The sequence below is a fragment of the Electrophorus electricus genome, chromosome 22 (genome assembly GCF_013358815.1).
Source record: "Electrophorus electricus isolate fEleEle1 chromosome 22, fEleEle1.pri, whole genome shotgun sequence".
NCBI classification, from domain to species: Eukaryota; Metazoa; Chordata; class Actinopteri; order Gymnotiformes; family Gymnotidae; genus Electrophorus; species Electrophorus electricus.
In genome coordinates this window covers 4,334,916-4,349,932 of record NC_049556.1, presented here as the reverse complement: position 1 = coordinate 4,349,932, position 15,017 = coordinate 4,334,916, and the positions used below count along the sequence as shown (strand labels likewise).

The following is a 15,017-nucleotide window of genomic DNA, read 5'->3' as shown; positions in this document are numbered from 1 at the left end:
CCATGTAAACAACAGAAGTGAAGTGGCTGCACTTCAGAGAAAGCCTGGTACACCATAAAGCATCAGCCACGTTTATATGGCTCGCGCTTTAACTGCCCTCCAGACGTACGAGCTACAGTCAAGATAGTGACCTTTCTACCGAAATAAATGCAACGTTATTAATATATAACATTACAAATGCCCCAGCATTCTGAAAATCTCCATAGTGCTGTGGTTGTTAGAGAGTTGTATCGACAGTCAACCTCCAACCAAAAAAAAAGGACGTCTGTGTTTTCCACAAAAGACGGGGAGCGGAACCTCATGCTAGGGAACGAGAGGAAAGACAAATGGAGGGAAGGAACGAGGGATGGGGAGGAGGGGAAGTCAACGGCAGCAGATTTTGCCTACATTTGAGAAAGGACTGGTCCTATTTCAGTTAAATGGCCACACAGTGAGAGTTCGGAGGCTTAGGTGGATCTCATTCTAGAGCTTAGCTGAAGTGATTGTGAAGTAGATGATGGCAAAATATGCTGATCTTTTGCCAAATTGCTTCAAAGCAAGAGTCTGAAACATTCTCACACGTGCTCACGAACACACATCCACAAACAGCATTCTGATATTATGCAGTTCGAATCGGTTTTCGTGCTTCTTCACCTCTCCCCACTCTAGCTCACTTCCTCTCTTTCTCTCTGCCAAGGTCGAGGTGGTGATCTGGAACACATACACCCTGACACACAGTTATGGCGGCAGGGCACTTCCTGTGCCTCTTTACATGCAAAAACATGAACCAATACCCCCAAACCCTGGGAAGAGGGAGCAGCTGGCTCCTAATCCCCCCGACAGAGAGACAAATAGATAGATATAGGGAGAGAGAGAAAGAGAAATATATATAGCGAGAGAAGAAAGAGTAGAGACCCAAAGAAATGAATCGTGAAAAGAGTCTTTTGAGTCAACTGATTTTGAGGCTTACTAACAACTACTAACACAGATCAGCCTCACTGCATTAGGTTAAAATAAATCTGATTATAAAGCAATGCACAAAACAACAATTTGAAACACTGGGGCTATGAAACTAAATCTCAAAATAAATCAGAGTGTTACTGAGCCCTAATCAGAGAGTATGAATTGGCAGAGGATCTCGTTACTGTCAGACACAGAGCAGATCCTGCCAAAGTAGCGGCTCGGTGAGCACAGTCTAGCTCGAGAAAAGGGCAGACATAGACCTGGCTGCCCAAAGAAGAAAGAGGATTTGGCCGGATGGGGTTGAGACAAGAGATAATTTTTTTTTTTTTTTTTTTTTTTTTTTTTTTTTACTGCAAAACATTTTAAAGACATAAAGGAAATTTTTGCATTAAATATACAAGATCCAATGCCACATTTCAGAGCATAGGCAGAATTCTGCAAAAGACGTAGAAACATGTCACTGGAGACAGGCCGGGACACCTCATTCCTAGTTCTATTGTTCTTTACCCACATAATTATAGCCCCCTCCTTACACACACCCTCTTTGCCAAAACTTATTATCTTGTTTCAACGCCTTGTTAAATCCTTAATAGGCTCTTAGTTTCCATTAATAATGTTAGTGATGTTTACAATTACTATGATTATTATTGATTGCATTAATGGAGATATTAATACAATTATTGAAATGTTAAGCTATATTTAAACTGTAGATATATTTCACTGTTTATGTTATCAGTGCTTGGGCAAAATTGACGTGCATTGAGAGACATGGGGGGAGGAGAGAGACAGAGAAGTTTGTAGTTGTAGATAATATGTAAAGTGACTGCCAAAAGGATCCTATGTTTTACATCTATGAATGCAAACACAGTACAATACAAAGAGCATCTAGAAATGAAAAGCTCTCTTTTGTAAAGGCACACACACACACACACACACACACACACACACGCTGCAAAACAACCGATACATAATACATGGGATGCATTCAAAGATGGCTTCCTGGGACACACTGACACATCATGCTTTATGCAAATCGCACGAGTGAGCTCATCTCGGCAGTGCCGGTCACATCGCCATGGGGACGGTGTCTCCTGGGGGATGCGAGCACGTTCAGCCCAGCACCGGCGGCCGAGCTCACATGGCCGTAACCTGAAGCAGGCCATCAGCTTCCTCCATGCCGTCTCTCCCCCACCACAGGCTCACCTCCGAACAGCCACGTTAACAGCCCTGCCGCCTCTAATACACATTGCACTCCTATCCAACGATGTCGCCCAACTGCATGTTTACAATGATCCACATTTCAAATAAATGTGAAGAATATGACAAATAGCCTACAGTCAAACTAATATTTATTAGGCTATAGCTCACCGATTTCCTACAGCCACAACTAATAATTATGAAGCAATCAGTGCACACACTGTGCAGTCACAGGTATGTTTTGCTGCCACGGTACATGTCACATGTTAATGTTTATTAACGTGTCATTAACGTGTTTTTTCAGTAACATTCAGCGTCCCATATCAACACCAGAACATGGATCAGTGTGGGTTAAAAGGAACCTCTTTGTGTATGTTTCTGTGTGTGAGCATATATGTGTGTGTGTGTGTGTGTGTGTGTGTGTGTGTGTGTGTGTGTGTGTGTGAGTGTGTGTTTATATGTGTTTGTGCGGGTGCATGTAGTTTCATCTGCAGCAGGTGAGCAAGCTTACCCCGGTAGCCGGAACTGTGACGGATCGGGTATCGGAGCTGTTATTGTGTTTTTCAGAGACCTGAGTCCCACAGCATGGAAGAGCAGTGAAGCATCTGCACAGTGCTCCCTGGAGGCCCCGGTGGCACACCTGCCTGCCTGACACCGAGCCCACAGATCCCGCCGATCCGTCAGACAGGCTGCAAGCCTCGGCTCTCTCTCTGCTGTATATGCAAAACACACCTTCTTTCTGGACGGTGCCCAACAGCAAGCTACTCTTCACGTTCGTAAAATTCTGACTGACAGCCAGCCAAAGTCTGAAAAACAGTGATCGGCATCCTCATCCCTCCCTCTCTCTCTCTCTCTCGTCCTGTTCTTGTTTGTGTTTCTTTCTCGCTTTCTCTCTCCCCACACTGCAGGGGCATGAGTAAGGAGTTCAAATTACTGCCCTCCCCTCAGCCAATCAGCAGGCCCACAGGCATGAATGGAAGCTGTGATGTCACAGAGCAGGTTCTTCGGGTCCTTAGGCCCCCCCCTCCCTCTTTCTCTCTCTCTTTTTGTTTCTCTCTTCCTCTTTCTCCCCCTCTATCTACATCTCTCTCATTGCATCTTTCATTCTCTGTTACTCCTGCTCTCTGAATCGCTGTCCCTCCTCTCTCTCTTTCTCCCTGTTGGTCTCTCTTTCTCTCTCTGTCTCTCTTTCTTTGCCTGTCTCTCTTTCTCTGCCTGTCTCTTTCTCCCTGATGGTCTCTCTTTCTCTCTGCGTCTCTCTTTCTCTGCCTGTCTCTCTTTCTCTCTCTCTTTCTCCCTGATGATCTCTCTTTCTCTCTCTGTCTCTCTTTCTCTGCCTGTCTCTTTCTCCCTGATGGTCTCTCTTTCTCTCTCTGTATCTCTTTCTCTGCCTGTCTCTCTTTCTCTGCCTGTCTCTTTCTCCCCGATGGTCTCTCTTTCTCTCTCTGTGTCTCTCTTTCTCTGCCTGTCTCTTTCTCCCTGATGGTCTCTCTTTCTCTCTCTGTGTCTCTCTTTCTCTGCCTGTCTCTCTTTCTCTGCCTGTCTCTTTCTCCCTAATTTTCTCTCTTTCTCTCTCTGTCTCTCTTTCTCTGCCTGTCTCTCTTTCTCCCTGTCTGTCCTCTGACCTTTTCCCCCTTTAGAATGCTGTCTCATTCTCAAGAGAGATGACAGTGTTGCACATAACAGATGTGCTCTCGATCACAGGCCTGAGCACCTCATTCGTAACATGGTTTTACAAGCTGTTAGAACATCTGTGCTTCTAGGGAAGTACATCAACTTGTAGTTAACCAGCTCTCACATGGTGAGAGAGAGAGAGAGAGAGAGAGAGAGACAGACAGACAGAGAGAGACAGACACAGCCAGACAGAGAAAGAGCCTTTCTGCGAATACAATAGGACGGGAGAGTTCTTACAGTCCACATTTACACAGTAGATGTGAAAAAGAATACACACACACACACACACTCACAGATGAGTGTGACATTTTATATATATATATATATATATCTGCATTTTATATATATATATATATATATATATATATATATATATATATATATATATATATATATGTGTGTGTGTGTGTGTGTGTGTGTGTGTGTGTGTGTGTGTGTGTATGCACGTGACCTGAAACCAAGGAGCACCTGCTCTATTCTACACCTGTTCCGAACCCTACACCTTTGTGTGCTCTGACCACCATCATAGTAACACTCTCTCTCACACATTCACGCGCACACACACACACACACACACACACACACACACACACACACACACACACAATGAATTCAGCATCCTGTCTTTATGCGCTGTCTGTTAGCTAGCATGGCGTCAGTGAAACAGGCATTTGGTTTAACATATGCAGGTCGTTAGCATACAAAGCAGTGCCACCCTCCCATCCTGTGACAAGCAACATGAGATCACATCTCTGCCACAGCATTTCACCAGAGTACGGCAACATGGTGAAGAAAGACACGCACAGACACACACGTATCTCTCCCATAGCAACTCACAGTGATGGGAAACATTTATGGCCAGTGTTCACTGCATACTAACTTCATAATGCAAGGTACACTGCCTTAACCACACTGGCACAAAGACACACACACACACACACACACACACACACACACATACTCATCTAAGGCTAGATACACTGCCTTAACCACACTGGCACAAAGACACACACACACACACACACACACACACTCATCTAAGGCTAGATACACTGCCTTAACCACACTGGCACAAAGACACACACACACACACACACACACACACACACACACACACACACACACTCAGCTGATGTTTACCACCTAACACCACACGCCTGTGTCCTGGACAGGTGGTGTGCTGCTGCTGCATCGTGAACACAAGTTACATATTAACAGCACTGAGAAACTGAACACACATACACACACACACACACACACACACACACACACACACACACACACACAAAACTCAACTGTGGACACACAATTCGAGTCCTTGATTTCAATCAGGGGTTTTTGCCAAACTCTTTGCCAAGTTGTGTTGATTTAAAAGATGCGGGAGAAAGCAGAAAAGCATGAGACACAGAGGAAAAAGAAGAAACGGAGTGAGACAGGTGCTGGGTGAGGCACTTGGCAAGAAAGCGTCGCCTAACAAGACCTCGTTAAATATTTACGGCATTCCTGAGTATCACACTGGGGATATAATGTGCCTTTCATTCTCACCCGCTTTCTCTCTCTCGTTCATTCTCTCGTTCTCGCTCTCCCTCTCTCCGCTTTGAAGGAATGTGTGCAGCGTGTGCGCATGGGCAGGTCGGCTGTCTCTGCCTGTCTCTGCAGGGGTCAGGAGACAGGGTCTGTCCCTAAAGTAGGACTACAGAACTGAAACTCTGCAGCTGAAAGACACACTTTGTCAAAAATCTTTCTGCTCCCGATTGCTTGCATAATGAACGCAGGCTGTTGTATACAGGTCGATTAGACTGGGTACGGCTACTGTTTCCCATCAGTAATTAAATGGGAATTTTGCTAGAAAATGAAAACTAAAAAATGTTTAGTAAGTCGTAAATGCATAAAATATATGCATTATTATTCCATGGTATAATTTACTACCATGAATATGATCACAAAGTTATTATAAAAAGCTTGCAAAACATTTCAGCGTGCTAAAGAACTGTGGACTACGCACTCTGTGTGGGGACACACACTCTTTGTGTTGAATTCAACAGGATAAGAGTTGAGGATTGGGCATTCTTAGAGATATTTACAGTTTTTTCCCTTTTGCAGAGGTCCTGTGCTCTGTGAATGTGGAGGGCCTACTGCGCGCGTGTGTGTGTGCGTGTGTGTGTGTGTGTGTGTGTGTGTGTGAGCATGTGGCATAAGGAACAGGTGAGGCTACATACCTTGGTGACTTAGCACTAGAGTCTGAGTTCTCCATAGCCCTGTATTAGACCCGAGAGCAGTCACATCAGACGCAGGTCTGATCCCTGTGTCAGGCTTCTCGGCATCCCCCAGAGCCCCATCATGGGAGAGGAAGTTTGGATTGCAAGCCAACGAAAGAACCAAGGCCCCGCATAAACATGTGCACCAAAGTTCAAAGGGAACTAGTCAGAAAAGTGACTAGTGCGCTAGTTCAGGAAGCATAAACGGCGCTACTTCGAAACGTCCACAATGCACTTCAGAGCACTGTTGTGCACAGTAGTGGAGCAACAGTGAAACTACATTGCTGACAAGAGCACAGTGCATAACTAGTCCCTGGACACAGGCGTCCACAGTTAGAGGTTCTTCTCAGGAAAAGTCCCCAACCACAGTCATCCACATTTAGAGAGTGTCGGGAAAGGCCCCCAGATGGGTGTGATGAAGCTCCGGTTCGCCAGGATCTGCTGTGGGTTCACATCACCTTCTCCGCGCACACAAGTTCCCGGGCCTCCTCGTCCTCCTCCTCATCGTCCTCCTCTACCTCCTCCTTCCCAGAACGCAGAGTCCCAAGTCCGCTCTTGTGTACCTCTTCCGAACAGTCTGGGGATGATGTCACTGGCCGCGTGGAGACTGTTGCTGGGCTCCGCTGGATGTTTGCTGAAGCTAGCCTCTGTGTGTGTGTGTGTGTGTGTGTGTGTGTCTCACCAACTGCTAGACCCTTCCAAAGAATCCAAAGAACCAGAGTGTGTACGTGCTTGCATATGGCTTAACAGAGTTAACACACACAACACCTACAGTGACAAACCTGCGCCTCAGATTTGTGTATGAGTGTGCGCACGCATGTGTGTGTGTGTGCGCGAGTCGGGCTGAGTTTTCTTCCAAGCTGTCTTGTCCGCCTTCCCCTCGGGGCCTGACCTCTGGACCCATATGCAAATGAGCACCCATCTTAATCCCGCCTCCTCTTAAAGCACAACCATAGACATATTATCTCTGACTTTTCGTCTGTCTGCCTGCTCGTCTGTCTGTCTGCCTTCCTATCTCATTATTTCACAAATGTCTGCCAAGCTCAATCTGACATTCGGCATTATCAAATATCAAATCTCTCACTCCTTCCTCCTTCATCTCTCTTTCTACCTCTCTCTCCTTTCCTTCGCAACTCTCTCGCTCCTCCTGGGTGTTTAGTGCTTGTGGACCTGCTTCCCCCACCCACCCCACATACACAACATGTGGTAGACAATGGCTGCCATTATAACTGTGACTAAGCCTAAGAAAGGTCATGTCTCTCAGTGTGTGTATGTGAGAAAGAGAAAGCGATAGAGAGAGAGGGGTCGATGTATGTATATGAGATTGTCACCGTGTGAGGAATGTGTGTATGAGAGCGTGTGAATGATGCTGTCTAAACTCAAAAATTCCAGAAAGTCAGTTTCACCTCGCTAATTAAACCGTCACGGCCCCTTCCACCAGTCAGAATGCTTTAAAGGTTGTCCCAGCTCCTTCAACCAATCAGAATAGCTTGATGGATATCACAGGCCCCCCCAGGAAGAACTGGTAATGGCCCACACGAATCAAAATGCATCACAAAACCATCGCATACACCATCATGAAGAGCACATTCCACCATTTGCAAGTACGTAGCGACAAGTATAAGTAAGGTAGACGTGTAAGGGATGGTGTGTGTGTTTTACGTATGGTCATAGGTGTGTGTGTGTGTGAGTCACTGAGGTTTTCTAAGAGCACTAACAACACGTAAATGACTCAGTTTACTCAGGTGGAAACCAAAGCCACACTATGATGCTCCACCTGTAAATTTCATGACATATGGTATCCCCTTCTTGAGCATTTAAAATGTCCTCAAGTTCCTGCCACATTGTAATTCAGTTATTTTGCCAGTTTAGAGCAGTATTATTTAGTTAATACACCCCCCCCCCCCCACACACACACACACACCTTCATACTCCTCCTGCCTCGCTCTCTCACGCTCACTCTCACAACACATTCTTTGTGTTTTGGTATGTTTTCAGAGAATTAACGCTGCACAGTGCTCCCCCTACAGGCGACATTGTGCTACTGCCAGGTCATATTAAATATCGGTCCCTAAGGCAAAGGCCAGAGTAGTTTTGTCAGGATGAAATCGATCCACTGATGACTTGACTGAAGCCAGACTTTTTATTGTAGTCACGTGTAAACTCTGTGAGTCAGCAAAGCTTGACCACTGTTTGAACAATCTATTAAAACTGATGGTTATTTAAGGGCTTGTGTGTGTGTGTGTGTGTGTGTGTGTGTGTGTGTGTGCATGTACATGTGTGTGTCTGTGTGTGTGTGTGTGTGCTTTCTTACCTGCGCACAGTGAGGTGTAGTGTTTTGTAAGATCCTTTGACAAGAGAAATGGCTTCCTGTCTGAATCCACTCAGCTCCACACCATTAATAACCACCACTTCATCCCCCACCAGGAGAGGGTATTGGAGCAATCTGGCTTTGCCGTCCTCCTCTACCTGTACACACACACACACACACACACACACAGTGTAAATCTTTCGTACATAGGGACCGATGGGGGTCTTTTAACAAAAAAATAAATAAATGCACACAAAAATTCAAGGAATGCTTTTTTTAGAGTTACAAATATGCAGACACACACAGACACACACATGCACAAATAATCTTGTGACAGTGTGATATATAAAGGTCATTCATCACAATGGCTGTGTCTGGAACAATCTGCCTTTGGGCAACATCAGTCTCTAAGGCCTACAACTGACTACTGGAAACGAGACATTTACATCTGACTACTGGAAACGAGACATTTAAATCCGACTACAGGAAACGAGACATTTACATATGACTACTGTAAACGAGACATTCAAATCTGACTACAGGAAACGAGACATTTAAATCCGACTACAGGAAACGAGACATTTACATATGACTACTGTAAACGAGACATTCAAATCTGACTACAGGAAACGAGACATTTCTACCTTTAAAATTTATGGTTTAAAATAAGTATTATAATGTCCTTAGATATATATCCCCAAATCAAATGCCATTAATATCTACCTGGTATGTATACCATATATTTTAAAAATTATATTTTAAAACACATACCCTGGATATGTCCAGTTTAAAATAAATTAGTTTAAGATAATAATAAAACACTGCAACAAATAAAAACATGTTATTAATTTTGCCAACAAAATCTGCACATTGTCCTCTGCAGCAGTGCAAGAAGCCTGGTAATTTCCAGACACTGTTGGGAAACATTTGTGTGTGTAGTGTGTGTGTATGTTTGAGACTGTGTGTGTATATGTATGCTGCCCTTGATAGTCTTTAGAATATGATTTTATGGACTTGATATTAAGATGTTGTTCCATTCACAACACACGGCATGTGTCCAATCTAATGGGCGTGTCGCATACTTCACTGTACTTCAGTTCAGGCACCCTCTTTGCTAATCTTATCCTTTACAGAGAAAAAGAAAAAAACTGTTCCTAGATCAGTATAAAATGGCACTTCCATTCAGCCCCACACTGGCACTGGCTTATCTAAAAGGTCTAGTGACAGGAAGCACTCAGGCAGCGTAACGGTTAAAACGGTCCCACTGGGAAACAAAGTATGCGACATTTATATTGCCCTTAAGGTAAAAGCTTTTGGACCTGCATTAAGAAGACCACTGAGTGGCGATAAACGCAGATAAAAAGCAGGCTGCAGCCTTTATCTGAGGTTTCAGAGCAGCCCCTAAAGTGCTGTTACAGAGTGAGGTACTCTGCATTGTATAAACAATGAAGGCCTTTTCTCTGTACACCGCATAATTTATCGCACAACTCTGTATCTCTGTAAAAATGATGTTCTGGGGACTTAGTTGGGAATTGCACGTACTTGTACTATGGACCAGTTATCTTCTTGGTAGCCCAACTTTTTTTTTTTTATAGCATAACTCCACCCCTCATATACTATCCCCATACCTATAGTTGCTTTGCCCTTCGTATAACCACACCCCCTCTGAAAAACTCTCCCATTAAGTGGAAGTGCAGATGTTGGATTGCTGGGTTTGTGCTGGAGGCAGTTCAAAGAGTAATTTATGCAAAAACAAACAAACAAACAAACAAAAACAATCCAAGCTACAGGAAGCAGATGAAAATGATGGCAAATGATGGCAACCCTCCTGTCCCAGCCTGTTAGGGATGTGTTTTCAGCTGTTATGCAATTGGGAAAATGTTTACTGCACACTAGTCAGCAGAGTGACATTTAAAAGTGCCCCAGATTACACCAAACATGTCTGAGGTCACCTGGATCTGAGACTTGCCTCTCTCTTCCCACTCTGCCTGTGACATCCCTCCCTCTGTTCCTTTCCGCCCTTTCGGATGTCTCCCCTGGCCGCTGGATAAGCCGAAGCACAAGCACGGCCTGTTCCTGCGGAGCCGGAGTCGGGAGAATGGCCTCCGGACGGGTTTGCTTAAGAGAGTGGAGCCAAGCCAGCCCAAACAAAGCTTTGAGAGCCAGGCCGGACGAGGTGGCTAATTCCCGTAGCCTTCCCATCACGCTCGGCTCTGAGGTCAGAGGGCACCGGTCTGTGCAAGCTAATGTGAAGCTTTTGGCACGATGCACTTGGGAATGAGCCCAGACGTGTTAAGAGGAGAGGGTGCATCGATTATCCAAGCAGTGTGACGTTTGTGTGTGTGTGTGTGTGTGTGTGTGTACATGTGTGCAGCCATGCGCATGTGTCTCTATGATCCCCCTCACGTATTTTGTTTAAAAGCAAAACCTGTTGCAGATTCCAGTGTAGAACATTCCCCTCTCTCTGTTCGCCTGTCTCTCTCTCTCCGTCTTTCTCTCTTTCCAGTTCCCTTGACTCTCTCTTATCCTCTCTCTCTGTGTCTCTATGCTGGACCTGTGCCAGAACACTGGGCCGCATTCCTGTCGACACTCCCCAGTTCTTGATGAGAAGGTGAGGGGGGGCAAGGACAGTGTGTGTGTGTGTGTGTGTGTGTGTGTGTGTGTGTGTAGTGGGGTGCGAGGGGCGATTAGAAATATCTTTCAACATTTTTGCAATATTGTAACTAAATATGGGAATACCAAATAAAGCTACCTTAAGTGAACTAGGAAATATGAAAAGTGTGCTCGTGTGTGTGAGAGCCAGTGTGTCTATATGCGTGTGCATGCATGTGTATGTGTGTTTGTACGGGTGTAAGATGTTTTATGCTGTTCATGTTTTGAACTTTTGCCCCTCGTAGGCGGCACTACTCAGCTTGACCACATTATACACTCTCTCTCTCTCTCTCTCTCTCTCTCTCTCGCTCTCCCTCCCTCCCCCGTCTCTAACCTGTAGCTGGCTTGCCTGCCTAATAAGACCCTTTTCTTTGTGCTAAACAAAAACTAAAACAAAGCGACATCTTCACAAACATCTCTCCCCCTCTTTCTCTTCGTTTCTTTCACTGTCCACTCTCTGTGTGATTAAGTCATGGGGGAGACCGCTTTTGTGCAGTGACACATCTAAACGCGCGCGCACAACGCGCGCACAACGCGCGCACTCAAGAGCAGATTAGAGTGCGAGGTACTGAAAGAATCCGCTTAGTGACATTTACGCCACCGCAGAGGGAACTTCTCACCTCCTTAACATCCCTCTCTTCCACATTCCCACCTCGCTCCCTCCCTCCCTCTCCCTCCCTTCATTGTTCATTTCCAAGAAGCTTTTTTTTTTGGCATGGCTGTATTCCGTTACACTGTGACCAGATATATCTGCTTGCTCCTTTCCTCTTAATCTCCCTGGCCACGTGCCCTTTTTCTCTCTCCTTGCTCATCCTCGCTCCTTCTTTCTGCCACCTCTCCTATTCTCTCTCTTTGCCTCAAGTCTATCTCGCCACGTAGGTCCACCCCTCTCGAAGTTACCCCCTCAAAGCTGTCGATTCTTATTTCATCTGTCACTTGTTACCACCGCCCCCAGCACACCCCGGACCAAGCCGCATCCCAGGGTCCTTCCGTTGCCATGGTGATGCCGGCCTGCAGGCGGTTGTGTACGGCGGGTTTGTGGGGTGGTGGGGGTGGGTTCCTCCGCTATTGTTTCACTTTTGTTCACCATTCAGCACTACACGCAGCACAAACGCTCCGCCCTCCAAAGAGAGCCACATCAAAGTGGCCCTGCGCATTCAAACCTCCCCGAGTACCGGCTGCTAAGCCGTGCTGATGCTGCGCTACGGTCGCTGCCACGATGAACTCCGTGACCCCGCAAAAACTCACTCAGCAAAGGCAGGCAACTCCTATTAGCCACTGGTCCCAGGTTATAGCTTCTACATGCTACAGTCTTCGTGTGTGTTGCTGGGCTCCTGCACTTCACTTTCGTACAGTTACACAATCACTGCTATCAGTGTACTGGACAGCATACGCATATTCATCTGCATTTGACTGACAGCAGGAGGCTGAAATGACGTGAACTTGTGAGACTACAGGGACGTCCGCCGCACACATATGAACTCTAACAAAGTTGCCTGGGATGTGCAGTCCATCTTAACATTCTAAAACCACCTTTTTTGTGCTCTTGGTTCTCTTCTTACATAACATCCTACTTGGAGAAGAATCGTCATGAGCAACTGCAGCTCATGGTGCCGATCACTGCTGAGTCTGTAAACAAACACGAGAGATGGACAAAGGGCTTCCAGAACTGTTGGGGGATCCAGACCCGCTCATCTCCACCCCACCCGCCACCACCTCCTTGTCGCCAGAGAATCTGCAAATCCACAGACTCTCGGAGGGCTCCATGCTCTGGCCTCCAGATCCTGTGAGCTCAGCTGGCCAAGGAGCAGTCATAAGAAATGCACATCTCCAAATAAGGTTTGAGGGCCTACGTCTGCTTATTGTACCTCCTTCAGACCAGTGTTTTCTTTGAGATTTAATGCCCATCGAGCAAATTTTCCACACAAGTTTGTTCACAAGATCCTTGCGCAAACTTCAGAACAAGGTAATGGAAATATGAGATGTTGGGCAAATATTTGCTTTTTAGTCTGTCAGATTCAGGTAGGTTATGGGCTGAGGATCCCCAAACACAAATCCTAAAACACAACAAATCATGAAACAATGTCTTCATGCCTGTCTGAGACTCTCTAGATGCCTGTCTATGACTCCCTCTTCATGCCTGTCTGGGACTCTCTTGCCTGTCTGAGACTCCCTCTTTATTCCTGTCTGGGACTCTCTCTTCATGCCTGTCTATGACTCCATCTTCATGCCTGTCTATGACTCCCTCTTCATGCCTGTCTATGACTCCCTCTTCATGCCTGTCTGAGACTCCCTCTTCATGCCTGTCTGAGACTCCCTCTTCATGCCTGTCTGAGACTCCCTCTTCATGCCTGTCTGAGACTCCCTCTTTATGCCTGTCTGAGACTCTCTTGCCTGTCTGAGACTCCCTCTTTATTCCTGTCTGAGACTCTCTCTTCATGCCTGTCTGAGACTCTCTCTTCATGCCTGTCTGAGACTCTCTCTTCATGCCTGTCTGTGACTCCCTCTTCATGTCTGCAGTGGGAACTTGTAAACAGTCTGCTGATGTACCAAAAACATGCAGGAATGATTAAGCAGTGTGCTAATAATAGTCAAGAAAAAGGTGAGAAATTCAGGGAAGGTAGCTGCCTCTTTCCCTCCCGCTAATCCCGAGCACTTAGAGGTTGACACTCTAGCACTATTAATATTGATTCCTGCTGGCTCAGGTTCCAAGACTAATTACAGCTATTTCTATAAGTCTTCCTCAACTAGAAAGCAAGCAATAACTTGTGCACTGTTCTAAAATATTTTTACTGTTATAATCAACAGGCCACTTGCCACAAAATACCAGACACAGCAGAAAAACTGCTGGTCTATGGTCACAGGAATAAACCACTACACTTTTTTAACACCTTGTGACAGAACATCATCTTAAGGGCCTGGAGCAAAATTAGACTGTTTTGGGAACATTGGTCATTATATAACAAGTACTTGTTGAAAGAGATTTGTCTAATCAGAAAAAACAATTTAAGTATGTCCTTGTGACTAAACAAGTGTTGTAAAACAGACAGGCTTTTTAGCTGGATCTGTCATGAAGCAGTATAACAGCTGGATATAGCTGAAAATGAAACATAAACTTCATGATACCACAGTAGGAGAAACGCATACTGTCCAAACAATGGTCTAGTGACTGTATATAGAAGACAATTATATAAGACGTGGTGATAACAAGCCATTATTGAAAGGGAAAAAATGAGAGCGAGAGAGACAGAGACAGACAGAAAGAGAGAGAGAGAGAGAGAGAGAGAGAGAGAGAGAGAGAGACAGAGAGAGAGAGAGAGAGAGAGAGAGAGAGACTGTGTATGCATGAAAGCATATGAATCAAGCTTGGGTTTAGGCCTTTCCTCTCTTCTTTTTTCCTCTCTCCCTATTCTGTCTTTCTCTGACTCTATTCTTTCATCAACTCTCCCTTCTTCTGCTCACCTCCTCCTTTCAGTGATGTTACCATCATTGCTGCACTTTGTGATTCAGTCCCAAATTCTGGAACAATTGAAATGAATCATGTATGCATACAGTGTGTCCTAGCTAAAAAGGGATCACGCGAGTAGAGATTAGCACACACACACACACGCACACGCACACACACACACACACACACGCACACACACACACAAACACACACGCGCGCACACACACGAAGCAGCACTCAGTGGAGCCAGGAAAGGGCTTTAAGAGGGAAAATGTGTCCACCACACTCCACCGCCCACAGAGTTCTCCAACACTTGTTAAAACGTCTACAGACTAATTCTAGATGTCCCAAGCCCCAACAAAGATCAACTGGAGCTCTAAATTCTACTTTTCTAGACCAAGAACCATAAGCAAAAATGAAAGGGTCCTGCTTCTGGGTGAAGTGTTTATTAAACACGCTGGACCCGACGCATATGAAAAAAAAATGGTATAGGCTATAAGTTAAATCATGCACAAAGACTTGAGATACCTCCCCT

At 45.5% G+C, this 15,017-nt stretch overlaps 1 protein-coding gene across 3 annotated transcripts in view; it reads right to left on the bottom strand.

Annotated features, from left to right (window-relative positions):
* Window positions 1-15,017, bottom strand: part of shroom3 (shroom family member 3) — a 44,249-nt gene that overhangs the window by 28,078 nt on the left and 1,154 nt on the right. For 2 of the 3 annotated variants that reach the window (XM_027017731.2, XM_027017730.2), the window contains one exon: window positions 8,386-8,540. In XM_027017731.2, coding sequence (XP_026873532.2) covers window positions 8,386-8,540 — 155 coding nt within the window. Of the gene's footprint in view, window positions 1-2,650; window positions 2,806-8,385; window positions 8,541-15,017 lie in introns of those variants that run through there. The other variant, XM_027017733.2, reaches the window with a different exon arrangement.